The sequence below is a fragment of the Zerene cesonia genome, chromosome 13 (genome assembly GCF_012273895.1).
Source record: "Zerene cesonia ecotype Mississippi chromosome 13, Zerene_cesonia_1.1, whole genome shotgun sequence".
Taxonomy (NCBI): Eukaryota; Metazoa; Arthropoda; class Insecta; order Lepidoptera; family Pieridae; genus Zerene; species Zerene cesonia.
Window position 1 is genome coordinate 7502541 of NC_052114.1, and position 24055 is coordinate 7526595.

Consider the following 24055-nt stretch of genomic DNA (forward strand, 5'->3'; position numbering starts at 1 on the left):
AAAAGATAAACCAAGATGTCAATAGAATAAAACATTTTATAAAGCCTTCGAGGCGTGTCTGTTCTTTGAAAGAGGTAAAGAGTCATGTTTCAAAACAACGAATTTGATATTTCAATTTTTCGCGCGCTTTGTGACAGGTTGAGGGAATTTTAATGTCTATTCAAAGGGGTTTTTATATCGTTTCGGCGAAGCTGTCGGTGTCTAATTTCATAATCTTTGAATTCGTTTTATTATGGTTTGTGTGTATGTTAATTAGCTTTATACTTACAAAGAATCTGAAGATTTAAGAAGTATGAAAAAAGATTAAGTTACTGATTATGTTACATTCTCTTTTACAGACACAAAATTTAGGATTACTTGCCATTATAACTGAATAGGCATTGCAAGCAAAAAGTTGAAATGGGATGTGATTTTGAAATCATTTGTGTATAATAATATTCATGATCAATGCACGAACGCCCAATTTACGTAAGAACGTAACATGATAAGGCCCTACTTGTAAAACAGGATTTATGTAGTGTTAGGATTTGTCTCGAGTTCTATTTATTTAAATGATTGAAAGATATCATAGAGATCGAGAACACGCGTCGAAAAAATAAATCATACGCTCTCAAAATGACGCCCACCATTAATAAAACTGTTTAAAATATATTTAATAATGTCCACAATGGGACGGGGCACAATGCTCGACCCATAAAGGGGCATTTATTATAGCGACAATATATCGAACACAAAAAGATAGTGTGACAAAGACGCGTACTTTTTAATAATATTGTCATTTCTCAGCAGCAGTGGACTCTTTCAAAAAGCCATAATGCAATAATTTATTTCTTTATAAGAGTTTTTTCTCTGTGGGAGAGTAAGGAGCCAGGTGAGCACGGGTTAACTGATTATTGAAGCCTTTTATAGAACCTCTGTTTGATTCAATTACAGACTATACAAATGGTAAGTATTTTTTATTAATTTTCAATTCGAACATTTTGTAGAGCGATGTTTTTGGTAGGAATGGTTATATTTTCCTCAACTGTAAATATAAATATGAGAAATCGTTACTTAAATATTCGACTAAAAGTTTAATGTAATATTTAAATACACATTTTTTTTAAATAAAAGTGTGTAAGCTATCCATGATAGTTGTGTTTCAGCACTAATAATAATTTATTGTCATTAAATACTTAGAGTATGTAATTTTTAATTTCACCACAGGTTCTGAATTTGCGTTTGACATGATTTCAATATTAGACTTGTTTCAATTTATTATAATTTAACTTATTATAGAGTATATCAGAGTGTCTAATAAATTCGGTGCAAAAAAGTTCGTTGCGTAAAAAATTAACGACAATGTTTATAGTCAAGTCGAGACGGGGCTGACATTGGAGCCACTATAAAATCGATGAAATATCTTTAAGGGGTAGCAATAATTCATAGTGGGCGATTTGAGGCAGAGGCATTGTGACAATGTTAAAATGTTTGCACAGGTAGACACGGGGCGGCACCCTGATGTTTGCGTGGCGCTAACATCATGAATAACCATAACTTCCTTGTATTGTCAGTTTTTTAAACAATTGTCTTCAATGATTTGTACGATGCCAAACGGAGCAGTAAGTTTGATCGTTAATAGTCGATTTATGGGTGTGTAGTTTATTTTTACGTTTTTGAAACAATTGTCGGTTAAATCAATTTATTTATCTGTGTTGGTACAATTATTTATCTATCGAAGCAGGGCAAGTTACTTTTAATACATCTACCAATACGATGTAATTTTATAATTCTTTATTAAACCCGATATTCATGTTTAAAATTGCTTAAAAGTGAATATTCTTATTTATAAATCAAACAATAAGATAAAAAGGAAAATCTTGTTTGATCGATTATTTTTAATACACAAAATTGACTATTTGATCTTTTGATTTATAAATATATATATTATCTTGCTATAATAAATGTTCAATTCACCAACTTACTAAAAAGTTGAAAGCTAGCTGAAAGTTATTTTTTTTTGTCTATTTACTAATTCTGTTAATATTCATTCAAAGTGTTTGTTAAGACATAAGGAAGGTTCTTATGGAGATACAACCGTACCACAGTGAGGCTGGGGCGGACGGCTAGTACTCCGTACTAAATAAAAATTAAAACAGAGTATTACCATATGCATAGATATTAAAATATTCACACGGTTGGACCATACACAAAAAAGTTAGGTCGACTCGGTGACCATGTAGTCGAAGCACGTACAGGTAAGGCTGGATAGTTTCACTAAATCCCGTCACCCGAGCGCGTTCCGGGAAGCCGCATGAAGTCGTCACGTGGCGCCCCACTGGGACGGTAGCGCGCGGGCGGTCCCTACCCCCCCTAATTAATTTTGATGTATTTACCTTCATGAATGCGAGCGCATTAGCTTCGATATCTCCGCGAGTATGTCGTGGAACTTCATAGCGTTCGCGTAATTTTATAGCCGTTTTTACGTAACGTTTATCGATGCTTTGAATTACGCTAAAAGCGTTCTAACACCATTGAATTTCATACTAAATTTTTTGATGAATAAAATTGTTTAAAGGGACGATCTAGATAAGATAGAACTAAAATGATGACGTTTTAGCAAATGATTCATATCTAACGATTAGATCGTGTGTACATTATTTCGGTGACATTTTATTTTAACGAGATTTCGAAATGTTTTCGAAATGTTAACTTGTAATTATTATTCAAAATTAAAGACCTATAATATTAAGGCTAAGGTGAACGGATATAAGAATAAAATTCGTAAACATTTTTATGTTTTATCACTATTATTTATGATATGTTATAATTTTATGATGAATATATCGCATGTAGTTAATTAAAAGCATCATAAAACACAAGGAAATCCGTATATCATCCTAATAATCACGCTACATATGAAAATTTCAACATAAATATTATTAAAACCAGTATTAGGTGTGTACTATGTTGTTTTAAAAAAACTAATTTAAAGCTGGTGTACCTACATCCATCGTAGATCATACATTTGAGTTACATTTTAACCGATTAAATAATAATTTGCAGGCATAACTTTTAATAGTTTTAAGCGGAAAATAAAAAAACTTAATAGATTTAACCTTTATGACAACCTTTATGATTTATTTTCGATTTGAATGTAGAGTGATGGTGTATCTTTTATTATTGAAAAGTAAACTACGTTAACTAAATACGTCAGACCCTTTTCGGTGACACTAAATAACTCATTTTGAGATAAAATTTTATATCTATATATTATTAAACTAAGATGTAGACTACTGTTTACTTGATACACTTTTATGATATTTACTATTACTACATGCAGCGTCTCAAAGCGGGCAGACGTTTTTTTGTAAGACTTTTTAAGTCCAAGTGGAGCAAAAACGAAAAGTATTGATTAATAAGTGGTGTATCTAAGCCGCCTTTATTAGATACAATTAGTAGGTATAGGCACATAAAAAAGTATACACATTAAAAAGTAACGTAAGAATCACGTTTAATATATATATATAGCTATTAAATACCCGATTTGATATATTCTCAGGGATATTATGGCATGGTTACGCTTATACTAGGGCTATTAAGGGATCAAATTTGCGTACACATCCCTATAATATAGCATTAATGATTTGCCGTTACTGATCGACCCTCCGGCAGTAAAACTCATTTAACTGGTGCGTTACGAATGCGTTTACGTAGAAATATGCGGAAGATCGAGATGTTTGGCGGTGGAAAACATAATGGTTATAAGCTCTTCGTAGTCGGTCTTGAGTAGTTAGGATTTTGTCATTGTAAATAGAACAAAACTTATTAGAAATAACGTGATAATTTTACTTTATAAAAAACGGTTCTTATTCTGAAAAGCCCCAACATTATTTTCAATACGTAGATACAACGAAATATAGTTATAAAATATAAGTACACATAAATATAAGGAAAAATTGTAACTGATTAAAGATAAATATGAAATGAAATGAAGGAACAAATGAAAAATTTGTATGTATAAACTTACTAGATAAATGTTGTAAAGAAAATAGAGAGAAACGTTTAATTTTATGTTTGCTCGTAGCTACTAGACATAAACAGAAAACATTTGCGAAGTAGCCCAACGCTACGCTACGTACGGGACAATTTTATAGGCTTTTTATAACTTTTCTTCATTAAGTTAACTGCTAAATAATCGCTATAGGCGAACGTTCGCACAATTCAGTCGAACATAAAATTGAAATTGCGATTTCGACAACACGCCCCAACGATTAGAATGTGTCGTAATCTTTGTCAACGAATTAAACTTTGACCGAATTATCGTCGAAGCGGCGCGTTCACATCGTTAAATTATCTCGTATTGCAATAAATGTGTCGTTGTTTTGATATAATATCGGCGTGTTTGGTAACAAGGACGAGTCGTGTCGAATTTTAATAGAGCATGCAATGGGGTAGGCCGCTGTGCGGTTCCGACGCTCAATTTTTTTGTAGAAATTGTTCAGTCAGTTGTCCGAAAGCTTATTGATTTATTAGTTTACCTTTTGTTTGCGGAAGAAATATATTTTTTTTGAATTCTTTTCGAAAGAATTGCATATTCAATTAACTGTGTTACTGTGTGATCTATATTATAGTTTTCACATCTAATTAGTGAATTATAATATTAGAAGGTTCTATTTAAGTAACACGACGATTATTTATTTATAATTAAATATCGTTTTTAGTATGTACAAACATAAAGTCAGGCGTGAACTTTAAACAATTCATGACAAGGGATAAATGCAGATGAGCACCAGAAAAAAGTATTATATTGAATATGTAATGTTGGTAGCTTTCTTTCTTTGTTCTGTAAATTTAGCAGAGAGCTCGCCTTTGTGCGATATCTAGACAAAGACATCAAACAAACGCGAAATAATGGGAATAAACGTGGAGTTTTTGTGGATGTCAGTGGCTTAAGATTCTGTACGCAGGTACTTTCGTTTGTTATACTATTGGAGCGAAATGTTTTACGTAAATAAATAATAGAGATTACGCCTTTCATTTAATCCGTCAAGAGACTTTATGTGGATCAACTATAAGTAGCAAGAAATATTGTTGCATACAAATTTTCTAAAGCCTTTTTTACGTTATAAATCGTAATTGTACAATTTGGTCGAAATAATTCATGATTTAAATTTGTCTCATCTCTATATCGCATTATTTTCATATTAATTAGACTGGTATAATACATATATGGCATTTTCACTAGTTTTACATATAATATTTACGGAGGATAACATGAATGCTTCGTAAGAAAGTTCTCGTATTGTTATTTCAAAGCAAATTATGTAGTCTATTTTCGGGATTGTCAACTGAGTGGTAAAGTTTGGTTATGCGAAGATAGTTTTTTTTCTTATATATTTTTTAAGGCTTTTAAAGTTTTCAACGGATTTCAATTGGATCGAATCCCGCCTCATAATTGATCTATTTTATATTCGCCTAATAATATTATTAGTCTTTTTATGTAGGTACTTTTAAAGAAATACCTAACATAGCAAACGATGTTACGTAAAAGTTTTCAAGAAATTCTATACAAGAATTAGGTACTTGATTTATCTGTTATTGGAGAAAGATTTAACACAAAAAGTTTTTTATCTGTGGCAAACGAATTTGCTAACGACAGGCAAATAATTCCCAACAAAATAAATAATACTATTATTGTCCACTGAGTGTTGCAAGTTATACTTGTGTGTTGCCACTGTGGATAACAAAAGATACCAATAAATTTTAATACAATACAACGTCACCGCATTTGTTATGCAATTAATGGATAACTGCGTAAAGTTATTATAAATGGGCGTTAGTATTGTTATATCGAGATGCTATGTTTATTATACTATTGTCATATTGTAAAGCAACTGAATGTTAGTATGATCTCTATGAAAGAGGGACTATTATTGAATTTTGGCATGAATTACTGAAATAACTGTGAAAAGAAAATTTAATGCGTACATTCTAATAAAATAAAATTTAAATGTAGGTATGTACTTAAGCGAACGTTTTCGTGAACGGAGTATTAAATAAATTATACAATTTGATGCATTTTTAATAAAATTTCTTTAGAATACAACAAATGAATTAACCATACAATAAAACCACCGAACATTGGTAATATGAGGCACCTACATATTAATGCTTTGGATTATACCAATCTGAATTCTATTAATCTATTGTATCGTTTGAATTGCGATTTAAATATTATCTATAAACTTACAATGAGCGGGACCATTTTCTCAAAATGTTTAATATTCACAAACAATTTCCTAAATACTTTAATCTTAAAATTTCCTATTAACCCGCTCCATGTTCCTCAAATATTAAAAGATCATTAGCTTGTCACAGCCTCATACCTGCCTATTCATTATCTTGTCAAAATATTTCTCCCAAATATTTTTTTTTGTAAAATTCCCGTGAATCTATCGGATTGTCGGGCAATGACATCTCAATATTCGCTACAAAGAGATACATTTGTCATTGTCCATTAGATGATATTGTTACGAAACATGTAAAATATTAACTTTTACTTTGAACTGTTATTAACACAAATTGTATACGTATTGAAGTAACAAATGTTGTAATTTTGAATCAGTTAGGTGTTGTATTTTAACTACAAAGAAAGAAAATTATGAACTGTTTAAACCTACTTAGGTACTTAGGTGTATAAGGTTTTAAAACTACTTCGTAAACTACGGCGCCTATATGTTTTATAAAAAATTTAAGTAGATATATGTTGCTGTGTGTATTGCTTAAAGCAGTGGTGGCTCAGTGGTGAGGACCTCAGACTTCAAAATCAATAAGTCGGGGTTCGAGACCAGGTGAGCGTGCAGGAAATAAATTGATTTTTCAATTTATTGTGGATAACATGGATAACACCACTGCTCGAAACGGTGAAGGAAAACATCGTGAGGAAACCGGCATGTCTGAGTTTCAAAAATTCGACGATATGTGACATCTGCCAACCCGCACTTGGCCAACGTGGTGGATTATGGCTTAAACCCTCATAGGAGGCCTGTGTCCCAGCCGTGGAAACATATATGGGCTGATGATGATTATGATGAAATATTGCTGAAATATGATAGGCGAGATTTAAAATAATTAGCCTCAATCATGGCCAACTAAGGCTTAATTTTAATTTTAATTGTTAAAATTGTTTTATTTTTAATAGTGAAAGAGATTTTTTTATTTGACCGCGCTAATATCAGGATCCCAAGGGATTAATCGGGATAAAAATTAACCTACCATCCAAGTCAGCTCATACCCTGTCTGTATATCAAATTTCATAAAAATCCGTTCAGTAGTTTTAGTCTGATTGATGGACAAACATTCAAACAAACAAACTTTCACATTGATAATATTAGTGTGAAGTGTGGTTAGAAAGTGGTGATTATTTTATTTTGATTATCACAATAATCCTACTAATGTTATAAATGCAAAAGTTTGTAAGGATGTGTGTGTGTTTGTTGCTCTTTCACGCAAAAACTGCTGAACTGATTGCAATGAAATTTGGTACGTAGACAGCTGGACAACTGGAATAACTTATAGGAAACTTTTTATCCCGATATTCCTACGGGGTACGGACTTACGCGGGTGAAACCGCGGGGCGCAGCTAGTATGCTATATTCGAAGATTTATAAGAATTGTTTCAATTAATTAATTTCTTTTTAAAAATTCACAATTTTATCAAGTCCTACAGAACTGGTTGTATTATTAGCCAATGCATTTATTTGGGGGATAGGTTACATCTGCCTCATCAAAAGTTTATGTTATGTTTATAGAATACGGCAATAATAATTTATATTCTTCATTATCAATTTATATTGATATAATGATACCTTTTCGTTAAGGCATGGTATCTATTCTAAGACGAATAAGGTGCGACAGTTACTCATAACGTGAGTACTATTTACATACTACGCATCTCTTCCGTATTATTATAGACATGCAAGTAGGTACGAATAAAGCACATAGCTGAATACAAAAGCGAATACAGCATAAAATAAAAATCGCATTGTAATCCGGTATTGGCCGTAGATAAGGAGGGTTTGTGACAAGGCAAGAATTATGTGCTCCAGAGGGCAATTTTTCTTTCCCGGGATTTATTCTCGTAATTTATTGAGGATCTGCCTGTATCTGGTCTAACCTGGGCGGGGGTCTAGTTATTTTAGCAATTAAAGGAATCTGATTGCTAATTAGGTGAGTTTAATCAAGGGTATGATGTATCGACATTTTGAATGGTGTAAAGATCAATGTTTATCTGAATTTCGTTATATATATACACGTTTGTTGTTCAATTAAGTTTTTGTAAAATATATTTTATCAAACTAGACTTTTATGTTACTTTACACTACACAATTATTTTTTATTAAATATGATTAAATTCTTATCTTGTATGACAATATTTTATTCGAGTCCATACAGACAATCTGTACTTATTTGTATAGCTTTATATATAGGTATGTAAAAAGCGGGACTTACGGGAGCGCAACCGATACATTTACTGGTTCTTGTCTACCTAAGAAAAACATCGTATCAGCGCGTCGATCAAATAATATTCATATGAGAATATAACACTTATTTTTTGCAGAGCGTGCTTAGTCATGAATTGTGGTGAAAAGTGTTTCTAGTACCGACATCGAGAGTCGGCTTAAACCAGTCCCTACCCCTCGACCGCAGTCGTAAATTTAGGGTTTCATAAAACCAGATCTGAGATAAGACACAGTGTAGAGAGAGCCCGGATCAAATGCGAACCTTTGAATTGCCATAGACAATAAAAATAACGCCAGCGCATCTGCTGATACATTCCGCGTCCATGCCACAAAATTTGTCGTGTTTACATAAAATACGCGGCGATAGCGATCGAGGATTCACCAGAAATCGTGAAAAAACGAACGCGTCATTTACAAGCGCACTAGCAATATGAAACGTACGTATGCGAGCAAAAAAATTCGAAGTAACCTGTCAAGAGGCGCACAAAAGCGCATTATGATTTTAACAAGTTTCTGAATTGTTCGACTATTATGAGGCGTGTATTAAGCCTCACCATAGTAAGGGTATTTGGGCGCCTTTGTGGCTCGGTATTGACAAATAACTTAAGAATCACTCTTAAAGCAAAAATAATGGAGGATTAGTGTTGAAAAGAAAGTTTTTTTTTTAGTACTTGTTAGCGATGGCGCCATTGGCCCAATATTGCATTAATCCCTATCTGGCTCGAACCTTCTGTTTTCTTAGTGAAAGTATTGAAAATATATCAAGTGGAAGTATTGTTAGGAGAAAAGACGTTTGCGTAACAATATGAAAATACAATGATCGTTCGCTTCAAGTCTTTTGCTTGCGTAATTAAAATTTGTATGAATCTCTGTTTGCCATTCGAGACTTTCTGTCATCGAGATGTTATCGCGTTACTACGTGTTCGAGTGGGCGATTTCGCTAAACTACGACTTATAAAATTGACATCAAAGCGTCGTATTCAGCATGAGAACGGGTTACAGGCAGCGTGTCGGGGACATATATTTAAAGCTTCTGTAGATAGGGGTGCAATAATTTTGACAATGACTAGCAGCCTTACCCGGGCGAGGCGTAGGCGCGGGGCGCGGGTAGCGGGGGGCAATCTGCGCACTAAATCACGCTACGAATAAAATTTATGGCGCCGAGATAAAAACTCGCAGCTTTTCTCTTTTACGTTCCTTCCCCCGTCCGTCCTGCGCGCCTGCCCCCTCCCGCGGAAAATCCATAGGGATTTTTCCAAGTGTTCCAGCGACGGCGTGTGTGGGGTCGAAACGATTTTGTTTTATGCTTATTGCCGGCTTGCGATGTTTTGTTTTCTAAGTTGCAAGATAAGGGATTGCTGGCGAGATTGTGTTCGTAGACGGACTAGACGACGAGGTTTTCTGGTCGCGTTCTCGTTCATGTTAATATCTCAGGAGCTAAGGCAACGAACCCTTCACTTAGAAGTTGTTTGTAGGTAAATTACTAATAATGAAATAATAACAAGTTTGTTATATTATGTTTAGGTCTTATAATGATTACTCTAGTGGCTAAATTTTTTAAATTAAAGCATTATAATTCCTCACGTTTGTAATTTGCTAACTTATTATTATATTAATGTTGTTCATGTTGATCTTGAGTAAAAAAAAATGTAGTATCTGCTATAAAATTAAACGAGCTTCTTGAAAACTGTCTTTTTTGAATTTGACCTCTGTATTAAATATATTTTAACTGGATATGCAGCTGCAGGCTTAGCGTCCTAAGCCGTATTTCTAAAACTACGGATTTAGACCACAGCAAAAAGCATCATTCACGTCATTCTGATTGTCTTACTTATCAGTACTCAATCAGTGTTTACATTATTACAACAGCCTGATCTCCGTCAAAATAATGTCCCTATTAGACAACAAAACGTTTTCAAAGGAACTACAACAAAAAATGTCAAAAATATCTACGCCAGGCGCAGAGATTACTCGAGAGCAAGGCCATCTGTGGATATTGAGACTATCTCACACGAGACGAGAGCTTATCAGCCGATCTCGGCTATGATTTTGTGAAGAAAAAGCGAAAGAAAAGGCTCCCATTTATAGCTGAAGAACCATAGAGTACAGAGCGCACGCCACAATCGCATTAGGTTGGCGGCTGTCGAACGCGATGATGATTTGAATTTCCATTGTTTATGGTGGCAGACATGTGTCAAAGTTCGATCGGAATTTAAATTCGGCTCCTTTGTTGTGTGTTTTTTTGTCGAGTTGTAAACACGGCACAGTGATGTTCCAATTTGGTTTAGAGGTTGTATCTATGACTTTCTTGTTACTCTGGTAATATTTTTGACGTCGGTATTCCGAATGAATAATTACGAATCATTCTCGTAAGGCCCCTGTTTCTGACTATACCACCTACCTACTTGTGTTTTTATTTCAAACAAGATTCGAGTTTAAATCCAGTTGGATGTCAGACACATTTCCTGCAGTCGGAACTTCAAAGCAAGCTAGCATCTGGTAAATTACCAAACTCGAAGCATGAGCGAGGGCACGACACAAAGCAGCAACCATTTTGTTCCGACACTTTTCAAAATTGGAACGTGACGGTTGCAAGCGCTGTCGACCAGAGACAATGATATGAAAAGGAAAAATGTAAACGGCCCTACGTTAAGCATAAGCATTGCTCAATGCTATATTATATCTGCCTTGTTGTATGTAGGCAATTATGACGTGTTCTGATTTTATTGTCAAGCGCATGAGGGTCGAGAGTGGCGTGTGTTTGAATAGACTGTTTTGCTGTTTTGGTATTCAGAGATGTTAATTTAAAAGTGCGTTCTTGAACCCTTTCAGAGGCATTGTATCTTTGTGTGCTTTGTACAGAGATGGTTTATCAGCGTCGCGGGGTACATAAGTACTGTTTTTTCATTCAGTAATGCTTTTACATTTCAAAGGGGTTAAATGTTATTCAGACTGGCTGCCCGCTTAGAAAACGTGTGGGTGTTTGGGGGATTGGGAAATACCTATTTAGTTTGTTTGAATGAGCACACTGAATTTTGTTTGTGATAATGTTCTTAATATAGATAATGTCTTTAATATTCGTAACGTGTGAATTTTCTATTCGGAGTGTAGTTATTCAATCTGAGTCCCTTCATTAGGTGTATTATAAGGGCTATAAAATTTTTATATGTATATTACCTATGTACTACATAGGTAATATAAACAAATAGATGGTAATATGGCAATCTGAATTTAGTCTTCAGTTTTCTTTATTTTGAAATTGTTTTGTTTTTCTAATCTATTAATGATTTTAATGGATTCATAGCCCCTTCATTCTAAACGATTAACAGACACTAGTGTTTATTTAAAAATATAAAATCAGTACATTTAATATCTACTTTAACTAACTTTATTTACACACGAAATTGAAGTCTACAAGACTGACTTCCCTATTTAATAAATAATATACGCATTCAAAATGCTAAGGGCTGGTGTCAATCAAACATTCATGTTCTATTCATTTGAAGAATCATATAAATATTATTCCTAATTCCGACCTTAGTGACAAGTTTTTATAAAATTGTACAAAAGCACGCTGGGCACGTAAATGCAATTTATAATAAAACATGTATTTTTCGTTAGTACTTTAAAGTTGCGAGTGCAACTTGTTAGATATCCCATATATACTAATTAAGAAAGCGCTGTGCTGGTACAATAGTATTTTATATGAGTCTACTTATATTTATTACTTATTTTCATAGGTTGCATTCCTTCAGTGCTTCCTCTTTCAATTGTGATTCTCTTTTTTTTAAGCGATCAGTGCCACCGATGAACCTTTACTCTGAAAATTGAAGCAAATAGGTTCCAACGTAGAGCATATGAACTAACCTTTTCTCCTATTATAGAGTAGATTATGTTGCGTATGTCATACACAACATAAAATATAACTTCATAGAGATGAAAATGAAACTATAAAAAAAAAAAATAAAAAAAATATTTATTGATCTCATCTTTTACAAATTAATTTTTTTTTAAGTTTCTCATAGAAGAGAATGTATAAGATCAAATCAAATCCTCTTTATTATGCTCCTTTACAAAAAAGCATATAGTACAAAAAAATTTAGGTAGAGTTTTGGTAGAAATATAGAGAAATAACAGTGTTGAGGATGGTTCTTTTAGTATACATATTTAAACAATATAAATATATCGTTTTGTCAGGTAAAAATTTTTAGGGACTTCATAAATTATGCAACAATAATCTCTTTTCAATTAATGTAATTGCATAAACTTCAATAACCTTGAAACTCTTGGTTCTTGGTTACTTGCTTAGTTATTAAACGTACCGCCATAGAGTTTAATTTATTAATAGTTACATGGGTTACTTGTTAGAATAGCAGATAAACTTATTTAACTTATATAAATATCTAATACGTAGTTCATTCACATTCCATAAAAATTTGATCATAATTTAGGGGCTTCAATTTTTAATTCTCTTGCTATTATTTCCGATTTATTACATTTATATATAACTATTAAAAAAGTTATTTAATTTTAAAAATTAATAGGTGGTACTGTATATCTATGTTTTGACCTATTAGATATATATTATGTGTATTTGTAGATGTGTATTAAAAATGTAGATATTGTTCTTCAAATGAACCTCATCTTACCGTCTCCTAGCTCATTTTTATCTTCACTAAACACCAAAAATCACATAATTGTACATGTAAAGATTATATATGACAAAAGTACATATTTAAAGCAAATAGAATGTTTCTAAATTTATTTTATTGTTCCGTAACTTAGAGATACTTAAAAACTTTGTTATTTGTGTGATAGGTACTTTCGAAGTGATGTATCTGAAATTTAGCACATTTTGATAGTAAAATAATAAATTAATTTTATGGTTATGCTATTAATAATGTATATTACTTGTTTCTTTGAACGCGCTAAGCTAAGAACTATTAGACCGATTCAGTTATAATAAATTGCATACTTACATAATAATTGTCTGTATTTTATTACATATAGGTATAATATAGACAATGAAGAAATAACTATATATAAGCTAACAGAAGACATGAAAATAAGATTTTTTTACTGCATTAATTTTTGTTGTCAATATAACTGTATGGTTATATACATTTCGATGCTTGTGAAGTTTTGCAAGTTAAACACAAGCGAAAAGCTTTTTGTCAAACTAAAGTCTTCAGTGAACTGAAAACAATAAACAGATACATTCATACTACAACTGCTGCATACTCATATATTACGCAACTAATACATTAAGTGAATTATAGGCAATTAATCTCAACATATTTATATTGCAAAGTCAAATCTGTGAAATGCAAAAAACGCCATCGCGTACTCCCGCCATCCATCAAAGCGCGAAAGCGACTGACGCTGCGCACACAGCGACAATCTCCCGCCCAAAAAGAGAAAAAGAAAATTTAAAAGTGTACACTCCCACCGGCCCGCCTTCGCTCGCCGCCTGTAATTCGTCGCAGCCAATGGTGAGCGGGTGCGCCGAAGCGTCGGTCGAAATCGCCGACCCGCTCCGAGCGAGTCCGACTCGCGCTCACAACAAAAAATCATACGACTGGTTTAGTGTCGGGTTGCGTCCCATCGATGCCGCTTCGTGTATCGCGCTTAGTCGAATAATAGCGCGCCTGCGCAATATGGACTAAATATCATTCAAAACATCGTTCCAATCTCATTCCAAAATTAATTTACACTAGTGACCTGTGATATTGTATGAAAATGAACCTGCGGACGGAATGGAGCGCATTTCAGTGTTGTTTATCAGGCCAGCGTTATTTGTGATTAGTGATAGTGATCGACAATTAAGTGATACGCAGCTGATAGGGACATTTTAGGTATGTATTATAGTATTTCTAGAATTGAATACAAACAACCTTTAGATTAGATTGTCCAATCTAGAGCTGGTAGAGGTTGACACGAAAAACAATAAGTCAACCTTGTTATTAAATCGATGCAACGTTTATTTAAAGTTGACAAAGTGGAGCAGTAAAAATTAGTTTATTTACATAATATGATACTGCATACTATTTAAATAAATAAACACTATAAAAGTAGAGTCAAGACAGACGGTAAATGTAGAGCTGCATACATCAATAATTGCTCTATTTGTTATATTTTCTTATATGAATACTAAAAGAAACATTATGTTTTGTTAAGTGGTTAAATTTATTTTGATTATGTATATATCCAAAAAAAAACATGTTATATTTTTATTAAAAATGACCATACAACAATATTTCATCGTAAATTGTGTGAAAATATCTCTATCCGACGGCACTTTAATGTTGGCGTGTAAACAAACAAAATATTAGCATTAATGCTGCTCACTTACGGGATTGTTTTTTTTTTATTTTCTCTATGTTTACATTATTAAAATTATTTGTGTAATGTCTTTATAATCAATACAAAACCTGAATTTATGTATAAAACGTTGAATGTAGAGCTAAACATTAATTTTTTATCTATCTACTTGTATATTTTATTATTAATTAATATATCTAACACTGAATATTAAAGTGCTTAAATATATTTTTAAGAAGCTTAATAAAATGCATATGATAACCAAATAGAGTGTTCTTTTGGATAACTTAATAGATTATGTCTTTTGAATTGTTATTATATTTATTTTAAATATTTAAATTTGTAACCACGTTAATATGTTTGTTATTAAAGCCCACTAAAAATTACATAACAATTTCTAATTAAACTAATGCGATATAAAATAGATAAAAGGTTAATAAATGAAAAAAGTAATCAGAAAGTATAAGAAACAATTATAATTAATATCACAATATATAAAGAATTATCATAATATTGAATAAGGTTTAATTAAGTACAAACATAAATTAAGGAACGATTGAAGTATCTCTCTATTGATTTATTTATTATTAATTTTAGATAAAAAAAACATGTGAACAAGAATTAATAATGCTTGAGGTATACGTATTAGGTTAGCATTTTTAATCTTATCAAATCTAATATATTTTTTTATATTTTTTGAATATATAATAAATATTTATTAGGTGGTTGTGTGAAAAGCTTGAATTTATTATGCAATGACATTTAAAATGTAGGCAATACATTATCAAATAATTACCTTATATCATAATGTGTAAAATCTGGTGAGATGAATAATTACATATTAATAGATAGAATTATTTCTTGTCTACCACTTTATGAAAACGAGGCAGACAGAATTTATCTTTCTGCTTTTGGAGTTGGTAACAATATTTTAATTAATAAAGATAAACATCTCGATCTTAGAAGTTGAGTTATTTTTTTTTGTATTTAATGTTCTCAACGTGATTTGGCTTATTTTCATAATTTGTATATTTTAAATACTATTAAGAAACGAATTTCACTATATTTTATATAACTCAACTTAATCTCCGATTGACAATCTTTGTTCATAGATTTATAATCAAGGCAGTAGAAAATATAAACTACTACACGTAGGTACTAGGTACAAAAATTTTTATGCAAAAAAAAAAAAAAAATTGGTAGACTAGTAGGGAATATAAGTTTGAATTTCATTTGTAATACGGCTATCTTAATCTATTTTTTACTGGGCTTAAGAGTTTTTTTTATAAATAAATCCATATAATATTATGGGATACATGTAACTACAAAGATTATTGAACTTAAAAAAAAACTTGTATTTAATGCATCATTCGTGTACACAGAGCAGGTTTGTAAACAAAAACTTATGTATTCCGACTAGTAATACGAATAAATACGAAAGCACAAATCAATGTCAATGTCGGATCACTGTTTTCGTTTCAAAGCCCTGCGTTTTCGGACGTTACGATTGGCCGCCATGACAGTTCGCGTTCGAAATTTGAATGCGGCTGATGCGCAAACGACGATTAGCATTCGATAAGATTACACATGTGTGCGTTACGTGTGTTAAGATTTCCGCTGGAGATACCTATGTAGTGGATATCCTGTAGGCTATTCTCAAATAATAGACCTACTATATCGGGCGGTATAAACAACTTTTCCATATTGAACGACGACAATTTGAGAGGTATGTTGATTAAGCTATGAAAACAGTAAGCAAGAAGTGCATACCGAGATACGTACTTAGGGTGAAGTGGCAATAAAAATACATTTACTTCGGTACCCTTTCTGGCTGCATTTAACCTTGGCTAGAGCGTTTTGAGAGTCGAGCCTGCAGCTAATTATGATATTTAGGTAACCTATTGCGATCTAAATGTTATATTGCTTCTGGCTGTTAAATGAGTTACTGAACTGCAAGATATATACTTAAAACAGTTTAATAGCATACAGTGAAATGTATTATGAACGTTTGAAAAATTAATATAACAATAATAGCACATTATGCCAAGATAAAGTTGTACCATTTTATATAAAAAAACAAATAGTTAATTTAATGATTGAAATTAAAATATACAAAGTACCATTAATAGAAAGTAAAATACATATTACAGTAATTGTCTATATGTAGAAAAAAATTACATAGGTACGTTTAGGAAAAATGGTAAAATCAATATTATAAATCTTTAAATGCCAATGATCATTAGGTTTTTGTCATCGTTGTATGAATTAAAAATAAAATTTATAGGGTAATAATTTGCTTCATTTAAATAACGACTATTGACCGCCCGCGGTTGTACATGTACTAATTAATTGTTTATTAGTGTTATGACAGCAGCCAGCTTCCGATCTTCAAAGAAAGTCTACTAAAAACGATAAGTAATTACATAAATTTTTGTTTTTTTTTTAAAGAGTTTGAAAGATAACGTAATTGTACATGACAGTTATGTAGTTTTTAAACGAACGTTACAAAAATGTGTCGTTTTGTAAAAAAATAGCATTTAAATAAAAAATAAAACCTTGGGCATGGTTGCCTAAACAGTAAAAAACAAATTAATTAAAAATATAGCGTCATGATAAAATTTACAAATACTGTTTTTACGTTACCAATCATCAACTACGTATTTTAACAAATTAACCCATAATAAATTCATTTTCAATTTGTTATAATACTAAGTTATTAACAGTAATTACTGAACACAAAAATTCATTCAATTCCAACAACAAGAATAATAATCATATGCAATGTTAATAAGTGCTTTATCGTTAAAGAACGAGTTGATCCATTTTGGTCCATATGGAGATTGTTTTTATCTTTATAGCTCTGTCAGACACAGTTTTACACATGGGCCTAACAGGTTCAATCAATTTATTTAATTGGAAACTCACCTACAGATAATAAGCGGCCCTTTGATAATGCTACTATTAATTGATATTTGTTCGAACGTTTTTTGACTGATGAACAGAAATATTTTTATAGAGTGAAGAGATAATTTTTGTTTGTGAAAACAGTAGCTAATGTGTTATGCAACGGATTCGGATGCTTGTATGTTTTTTATTTGGTTTATTTATTTAGACAGTTAAGTATTAAATTATAATATTACAAAGTTGTACGATGTATCTGGAAAGGAAATAATCAGGTAATCCTTTTCTCCTTTTTTCTTTCCTTTTCCTTTATACTGCGTTATTTTCATTTGACCAAAATTTTCTTTTATACTGATTTTAGGCACAAATAACATTTTTTCCCGCATAAGTCAATAAATATTACATGAAAATAAAAATGAAAGATGTGGCAATGCGATACGAAACCTTATCAGAGATAAAGAGTTGTGTACTGTGATTTATAGCATAAAATGTTCTTGATAGTGTTCAATTTTGACATAACGACGCTTATCTATATTGTGATTTTTAATTTTTTTTGGAAGAACTTTAAAGTTTGTCATTTTCTTGCATATTTGTATATTGATTATATTGAGAGTGGCTATAGTGCTTCGATTTTAGTTTGTGAGTTACCATTTTTTCCGTTATAGAATCAGACCGATTTGAGATGTGCTTTTTGATACATGGAGTAGCTTAAGTTTTTAAAATATTTAAAAATCGTGCACATACGATTTTTAAATATTTATACGGTTAAATAACCGTGAAATAAAATGACGGATTTAAGTATATACACATTTAATTCAAAAAATGCTTGTCTTGTGGAAATCTTTATTTTAGCCATATTAGGTTTACATTATAGAATATTTTATCGATTTATATACATATTCTAGTGAATTTAACACCCTACAATTCCACGTCATAAATATTTATTACTTTGTCTGGTTCTTATAGTAATCAAAGATTTTTTTTATTGCATATATCTGCCATTTTCTTGTTCATTAGTTGTTTTATATTTTTGACATTTGAGCACGGCAATGTGGTGTGCTCGGGCGGTATTTTAGAGGCCTGAATAAATTTTCGACTTGAAGATATAGGTACCTTGTATTTTGAGTAAACCGGTTATATTAGCTATTAGAAAGAAAACTGAAACTGAGTGTTAACAGGGTTCATACGAGTATTATTCTTATTCCAATTCTTTAATTTTAAATTGTAATAATAGTTTACTAAATCGCCTCGCTATTCACACCTTTCAGTAAATTAATTAATGAATTTACACGTTCCCAACGTCTTATCATACGTTATCATTTCGATATTATGAGGAAATCACACAAAATGGACGCAAATTGCGATAAATATGTGATTTCTTTTATTTTATCTTTAATCCTTTTTTCAGTCGATGGTCAGATAGCGGCTTTAGCGGTTGTGATAGAAACAAGGGCTTAGTATCATCGCTTGTCTTTATTAGTGCAGTATCTCATCTTATCAGCGTAATTGGTAAGAGTTGGTATTATTATTGGGCTTTTTGTTGAGATGCCGTTCTATAGTTTTAATTAGGGATTGTTACAATTGTAAGGGTAGTATAATCATTATATAATAAATAATTATATAATACTTTTTGTGTATAGATTTTGATTTTGTAGATATTTTAACTTTGTTTTAAGGATTTTTCGTATAATTCTGTGGTAATAGGTATCTATTATAAGTATTATCGCTATAACCATGGATGAATGCATATATAAGTTTAACTTTGAGCGTAAATTGTTTGCTATGTATTTTGATTGAAAGACTTAGGTAGGTGCCTGTAACTAATGAATCAACATTATTTATAAACTAAGACCACGATGTTTCCAAGCTAATTTTAAATAGGGAGCGTTACAGCGGTACTCTTATTTTATCTGATATTAAGTTTACGATAAACTTACCGTAAATAGAAAATTGTAAGCTCAATTAAGTGTTTAGTAAGAAGTTCTTTATATACTACAAAATAAAGATTAAAAACGTGTGCATATCAATATTTAGACAGGAAAAACTACTGTGAACTAAAATCAGCGCGTGATCACAGATTATACTATCTTATTGACACAAGTTAGTCACATCAAGACGGTTATCAATGATGCCGCTTCGATGAAGCATTGACATGCATTACGCATTTTGGATTGGAAATGTAAACAATTGATAAAGTTTAGTCTATGACATTTTAAATTTGGAATTTGATTGGACTTTAGAAATGATTACGGTAAAAAACAAAACAGCGATTTTCTCTTATTTGAATTGTTGAAAAGTTTAGTCGTAAGTAATAAAAGAACAATTTGAGAAGCTAGTTTAAATTGAAGTAATATTGGTATTTTTTTGCGTTTGATATAACCCGTGACTATGCTCGCTGTAAAGTGTTCGAAACGTCGGGTTAAATAATACAATGCATAAATTGCATTTAAAATCCGTTAAAAAGTCTTTATTCTCTATGAGTTATTTTTACTTTGATATAGAGCTCGATCTGTCTGTACAAACACTCGCAGAATATATAATCCTTTCTATATATTATTGTGTATCTTTCATTAATTAATATTTGAAGTTAATCAAAGAAAGTAGATGCAGCTTGAATATAGTAAAGTAAATCATGTCTGTATATTAGTTACCTGAACTTTATATTTCCAATCCTAATAACACATATAATAATAATAATAAATCTTTATTTCACCTTGATAGTTGATTGAAATGCTATGGCCCTCTTGCTAGGTATAACCTGTGTTAAGAGAGCCAGTCCCTTCTCCTTATATATACATATAACATTACTTATTGTTAATCGAAGTATTCTGTAAGTAAAATTATAATGTATCACACCCAATAGTAATTAAGACATCGATAATGTTAAAACGATTTTATCTATGAGAACTGACATAATCTTATCATAATACAAATTAATTATTAATACGTAAGTGCTTATACGAGCATTAGTAATCACTGCATTAATACATTAAATATTTATTGGTCATAATTTACGCACAATTGATATTAATTGAGGGACAAAGTTGCGTTGGAACATCTGGACTTATTTCAATAAATAATCAGGTATTTATTTATATATAGTGAAGTTGTGTATCCATTTGGTAACTCTATAAATATTTACATTGTTTTTTATACAGCTACTGTTCCTATACGTACATATAATATTGTATATATCACCATAATAATTCATCAAATGAAGCAAATTCTTGGAGCATGTAAGTCAGGCCGATACATGCATAAATAAATAATTTATTCCCGACGCGTCCAAGACACCACCATACTACAAGTTTCTTATATAGGTAGTTAAGACAAACTTGGCGTTTTCTATACATTTATGTCTTATACAAAATGTGAATGTCCACTTTGTTTATTAAATTCCTCTAAAAGATTTCGACATGCAGGTCGCTACCGATAGCGAGTAGCGGCTTTAGTAATATCGCCGTCATCTAGATGCAGTATAGATAGATATCTTCAGTTGGCTTAGTGGTAATAAAAAATCACGACTCAGTTGGCTAACAACGCTTAATGCCTGCTAACTTATCGCTCGTATCGAGTGTTATTTGCGGTATATCAGTTAATCAAATTGGAAGCGCGTCGATATCGCGTACGTATTTCGATAGCGCACCGGTTTATCTTAATTGATTGTCTCTTTTTGACATAATACCGATTTATTAAATTGTTTCATTTTCTTTGATGTGCGAATTACCGCTGACCTTATTGTTTCAGATACGTGCGGCATGCGGCGGGTCGATTCGGGGCGGTTAAGAATCCGTTCGGAATTGGAACGTTATTTCGTATAGACTGAATTGAGATGATAGGAGTGCGGACTTATAGTGCGTGTGTATAAAAGCGATGCATGGTTTGTGAGGTCGGATCAGCGGTCATGGACATGAGCGGTGAGGGTGGCGGAGCGGGGGCGGGCGCGTTGCAACAGCGGTGGTACGACAGCCGCGTCAACGGCAGCCCGGCGGCCGGCGACGTCTCCGAGACGAATGGGGACGGCTTCTTTCATTCGCCGCTAGAAGGCGGCCACCACAGCCGCGCCCGCTACTACCATCAACAAATGCATGCCCCTTATTCTACTGCAGTTGGATCTCATGGTAAGTTGAATACTTGAAGTAGTACTCAATTTGTATATATTGTTTAACTAAAATTAGATAAATTAGAGTCGAATCTCCTTGTACAAGTAGTAGTTATTTATATTATAGCCAAAAAGTTATGTGAAGATTTGTATTTACAGTCGAGATGACTGTAATGTGTGTGTTGTTTATAAGTATTAATTAAATTTACGAATGCTAAATATTTCGAGGATTCGCAATCGTAAATCACGACCATTTAAATTAAGTACGGAAAAGTTAGCAGAACCGAGAGCCGTGATAATTAAATATGTTAAGCGGGTAGTAATTCCGTGAGACTGTCAGTATTTAAAGCAAAACGCGGACGGTAGGCAGCTCCAAATCTTATCGCGCATCAGACGATATCTCTCCAAAAGTCCACAATTAATTCAACAGAGCCGGGCCAGTCAAAATCGCCATTCTGTAAGGTGACAGCTTAGGTAAACACGATCTAAAATGGGCCTCGGACCGTAAAAGAAAAAAATCATTCCATACTTTTTGTTTTTGCTTTTTAAGGTTTAAATTTTATGGTCGCTATAAAGATTTTCGTGGGGACAGGTGGCTCGTCTTTATAATTTAACTACTCGTGGAAACGCACACAAAATTTAATATTGAAGCGCGTCCTTAAAGGCTAGATTGGCGTGCGGCGGACGTTTTTTAATTTATTAAGCGGTGCGTCGGTAGTGATGTGACACTCAAGAAACTGTGTCAGTTCTCGGAATCGGAACTGGGAATCGATTTCGTCGCGTTCACAGCAGTTATGTACTGTAGTTTATGTGTGTCCCAACGCTGGTACGATTTTTAGCCTGTTTGTAAACGAACTCTCTTATCGTGTTATGTTCTCAGTCACGATGCGGCTTCTTGATGCTTTGATTATATCTAACTTTGGTAAATTCATTTGTCGACACACGGCAGTGGACGGTCCGATTAGCCACTAAAATTACTTAAAACATTGATTGTCATTTTATTTTATCATCAATGTTTGTGGCAATGAAATAAGGTAATTTGCTTAAAAATTATAATTATTTAGTTAGGCGTTTCACAAGTTTGTATGAATGTTATTAATTTCACTTATCTTGTTCTTTGATGTAATTACGTGCTGGTTAAACAAAAACGTAGTTTGGGTTGAAATGTTATTTACAAAGATACTTTGTAATCAACAATGTTCAAATTAGAAAAAAATGTTTTTCATTTCAAGAAGTAAAATATGCGTTTACGCCTATAAATAGCTCCTAGAAACATAACTCACGTTTTTATCAGCACACACGCCTTAGGAGAACGCAGAAGATATTTTTTGTTACTGTTATTCTAAAGTTGTATTAAACATATGGTTTTCATCAACAATTTTATGAGGCAAGTCGCGCACTTGACCCTTACTGCCTCATAATTGTATATATTTATTTTCATAAACTAAAATTACATTTATTTTCATACAACATTTACCAACTCGCCAAACGAGCACCTATGTAGAATGTACGGACATCTTTACAGCACATTTGCGCTTATGTTTTTTTATTTATTACCTACCATTTATACTCTTTACGTGGTATAGATAAAAGAAAGATAATGGCCAAATTTTTACTTGACAGATGGGTAATCTTTAAAATTATTTCATTAAATTTTATTAAACATTATTTCGGTAGATAGTATTTTTTTATCCTTTTTATTTGCGTTTTGGAGGAAACTTTTTTTTCAAGTCTTCATAGTAATTTACGTAGCATATATATTTATTTAATTATGTAGCACGTAAATACAACATTAAATAGGATTGGACATCTATATTTAATTCGCAGAAGAATGATACCATCGCTTTATCTTACACATTGTACATAGTTTGGTAGTTTCATTCATCAAGGCACTATCCCTTAACCCAAACAGAACATTATAGCAAAAAATGTATAAAACATAATCCTTAACGTTACCACCAACTAGCGTTTTTCGTTTTTTAAGGCTCTCGAGGTAGTAATGCAGTGTAATGTGATACCAGGCCGGCGATTTGACGCACCCGCTGTAATTTATTTGATGCTGACACGATTGATGATATGGACGATATTATTTATTTTATAACACCTCTGTTTCATTAGCATATCGAATTTTGAAGTACGAAAAGCAATTCGTGCTGCATCCGCTTATTACAGAAGATACGGGCTCATGAGACAAGATTGTGTTTCGATAACAGAATCTAATCTATAT

The 24055-nt window shown here is 32.2% G+C and overlaps 1 protein-coding gene across 3 annotated transcripts in view; it reads left to right on the plus strand.

The window, feature by feature from the left end:
• The first annotated feature begins 14038 nt into the window (after positions 1–14038).
• LOC119831491 (GATA-binding factor C-like) overlaps positions 14039–24055 on the plus strand; it is a 64891-nt gene continuing 54874 nt past the window's right edge. The window contains exons 1-2 of one of the 3 annotated variants that reach the window (XM_038354877.1): positions 14039–14359; positions 21474–21847. In XM_038354877.1, the coding sequence (XP_038210805.1) occupies positions 21604–21847 (244 nt within the window). In that variant the 5' untranslated portion in view covers positions 14039–14359; positions 21474–21603. Of the gene's footprint in view, positions 14360–21473; positions 21848–24055 lie in introns of those variants that run through there. The other 2 variants (XM_038354878.1, XM_038354876.1) reach the window with 2 other exon arrangements.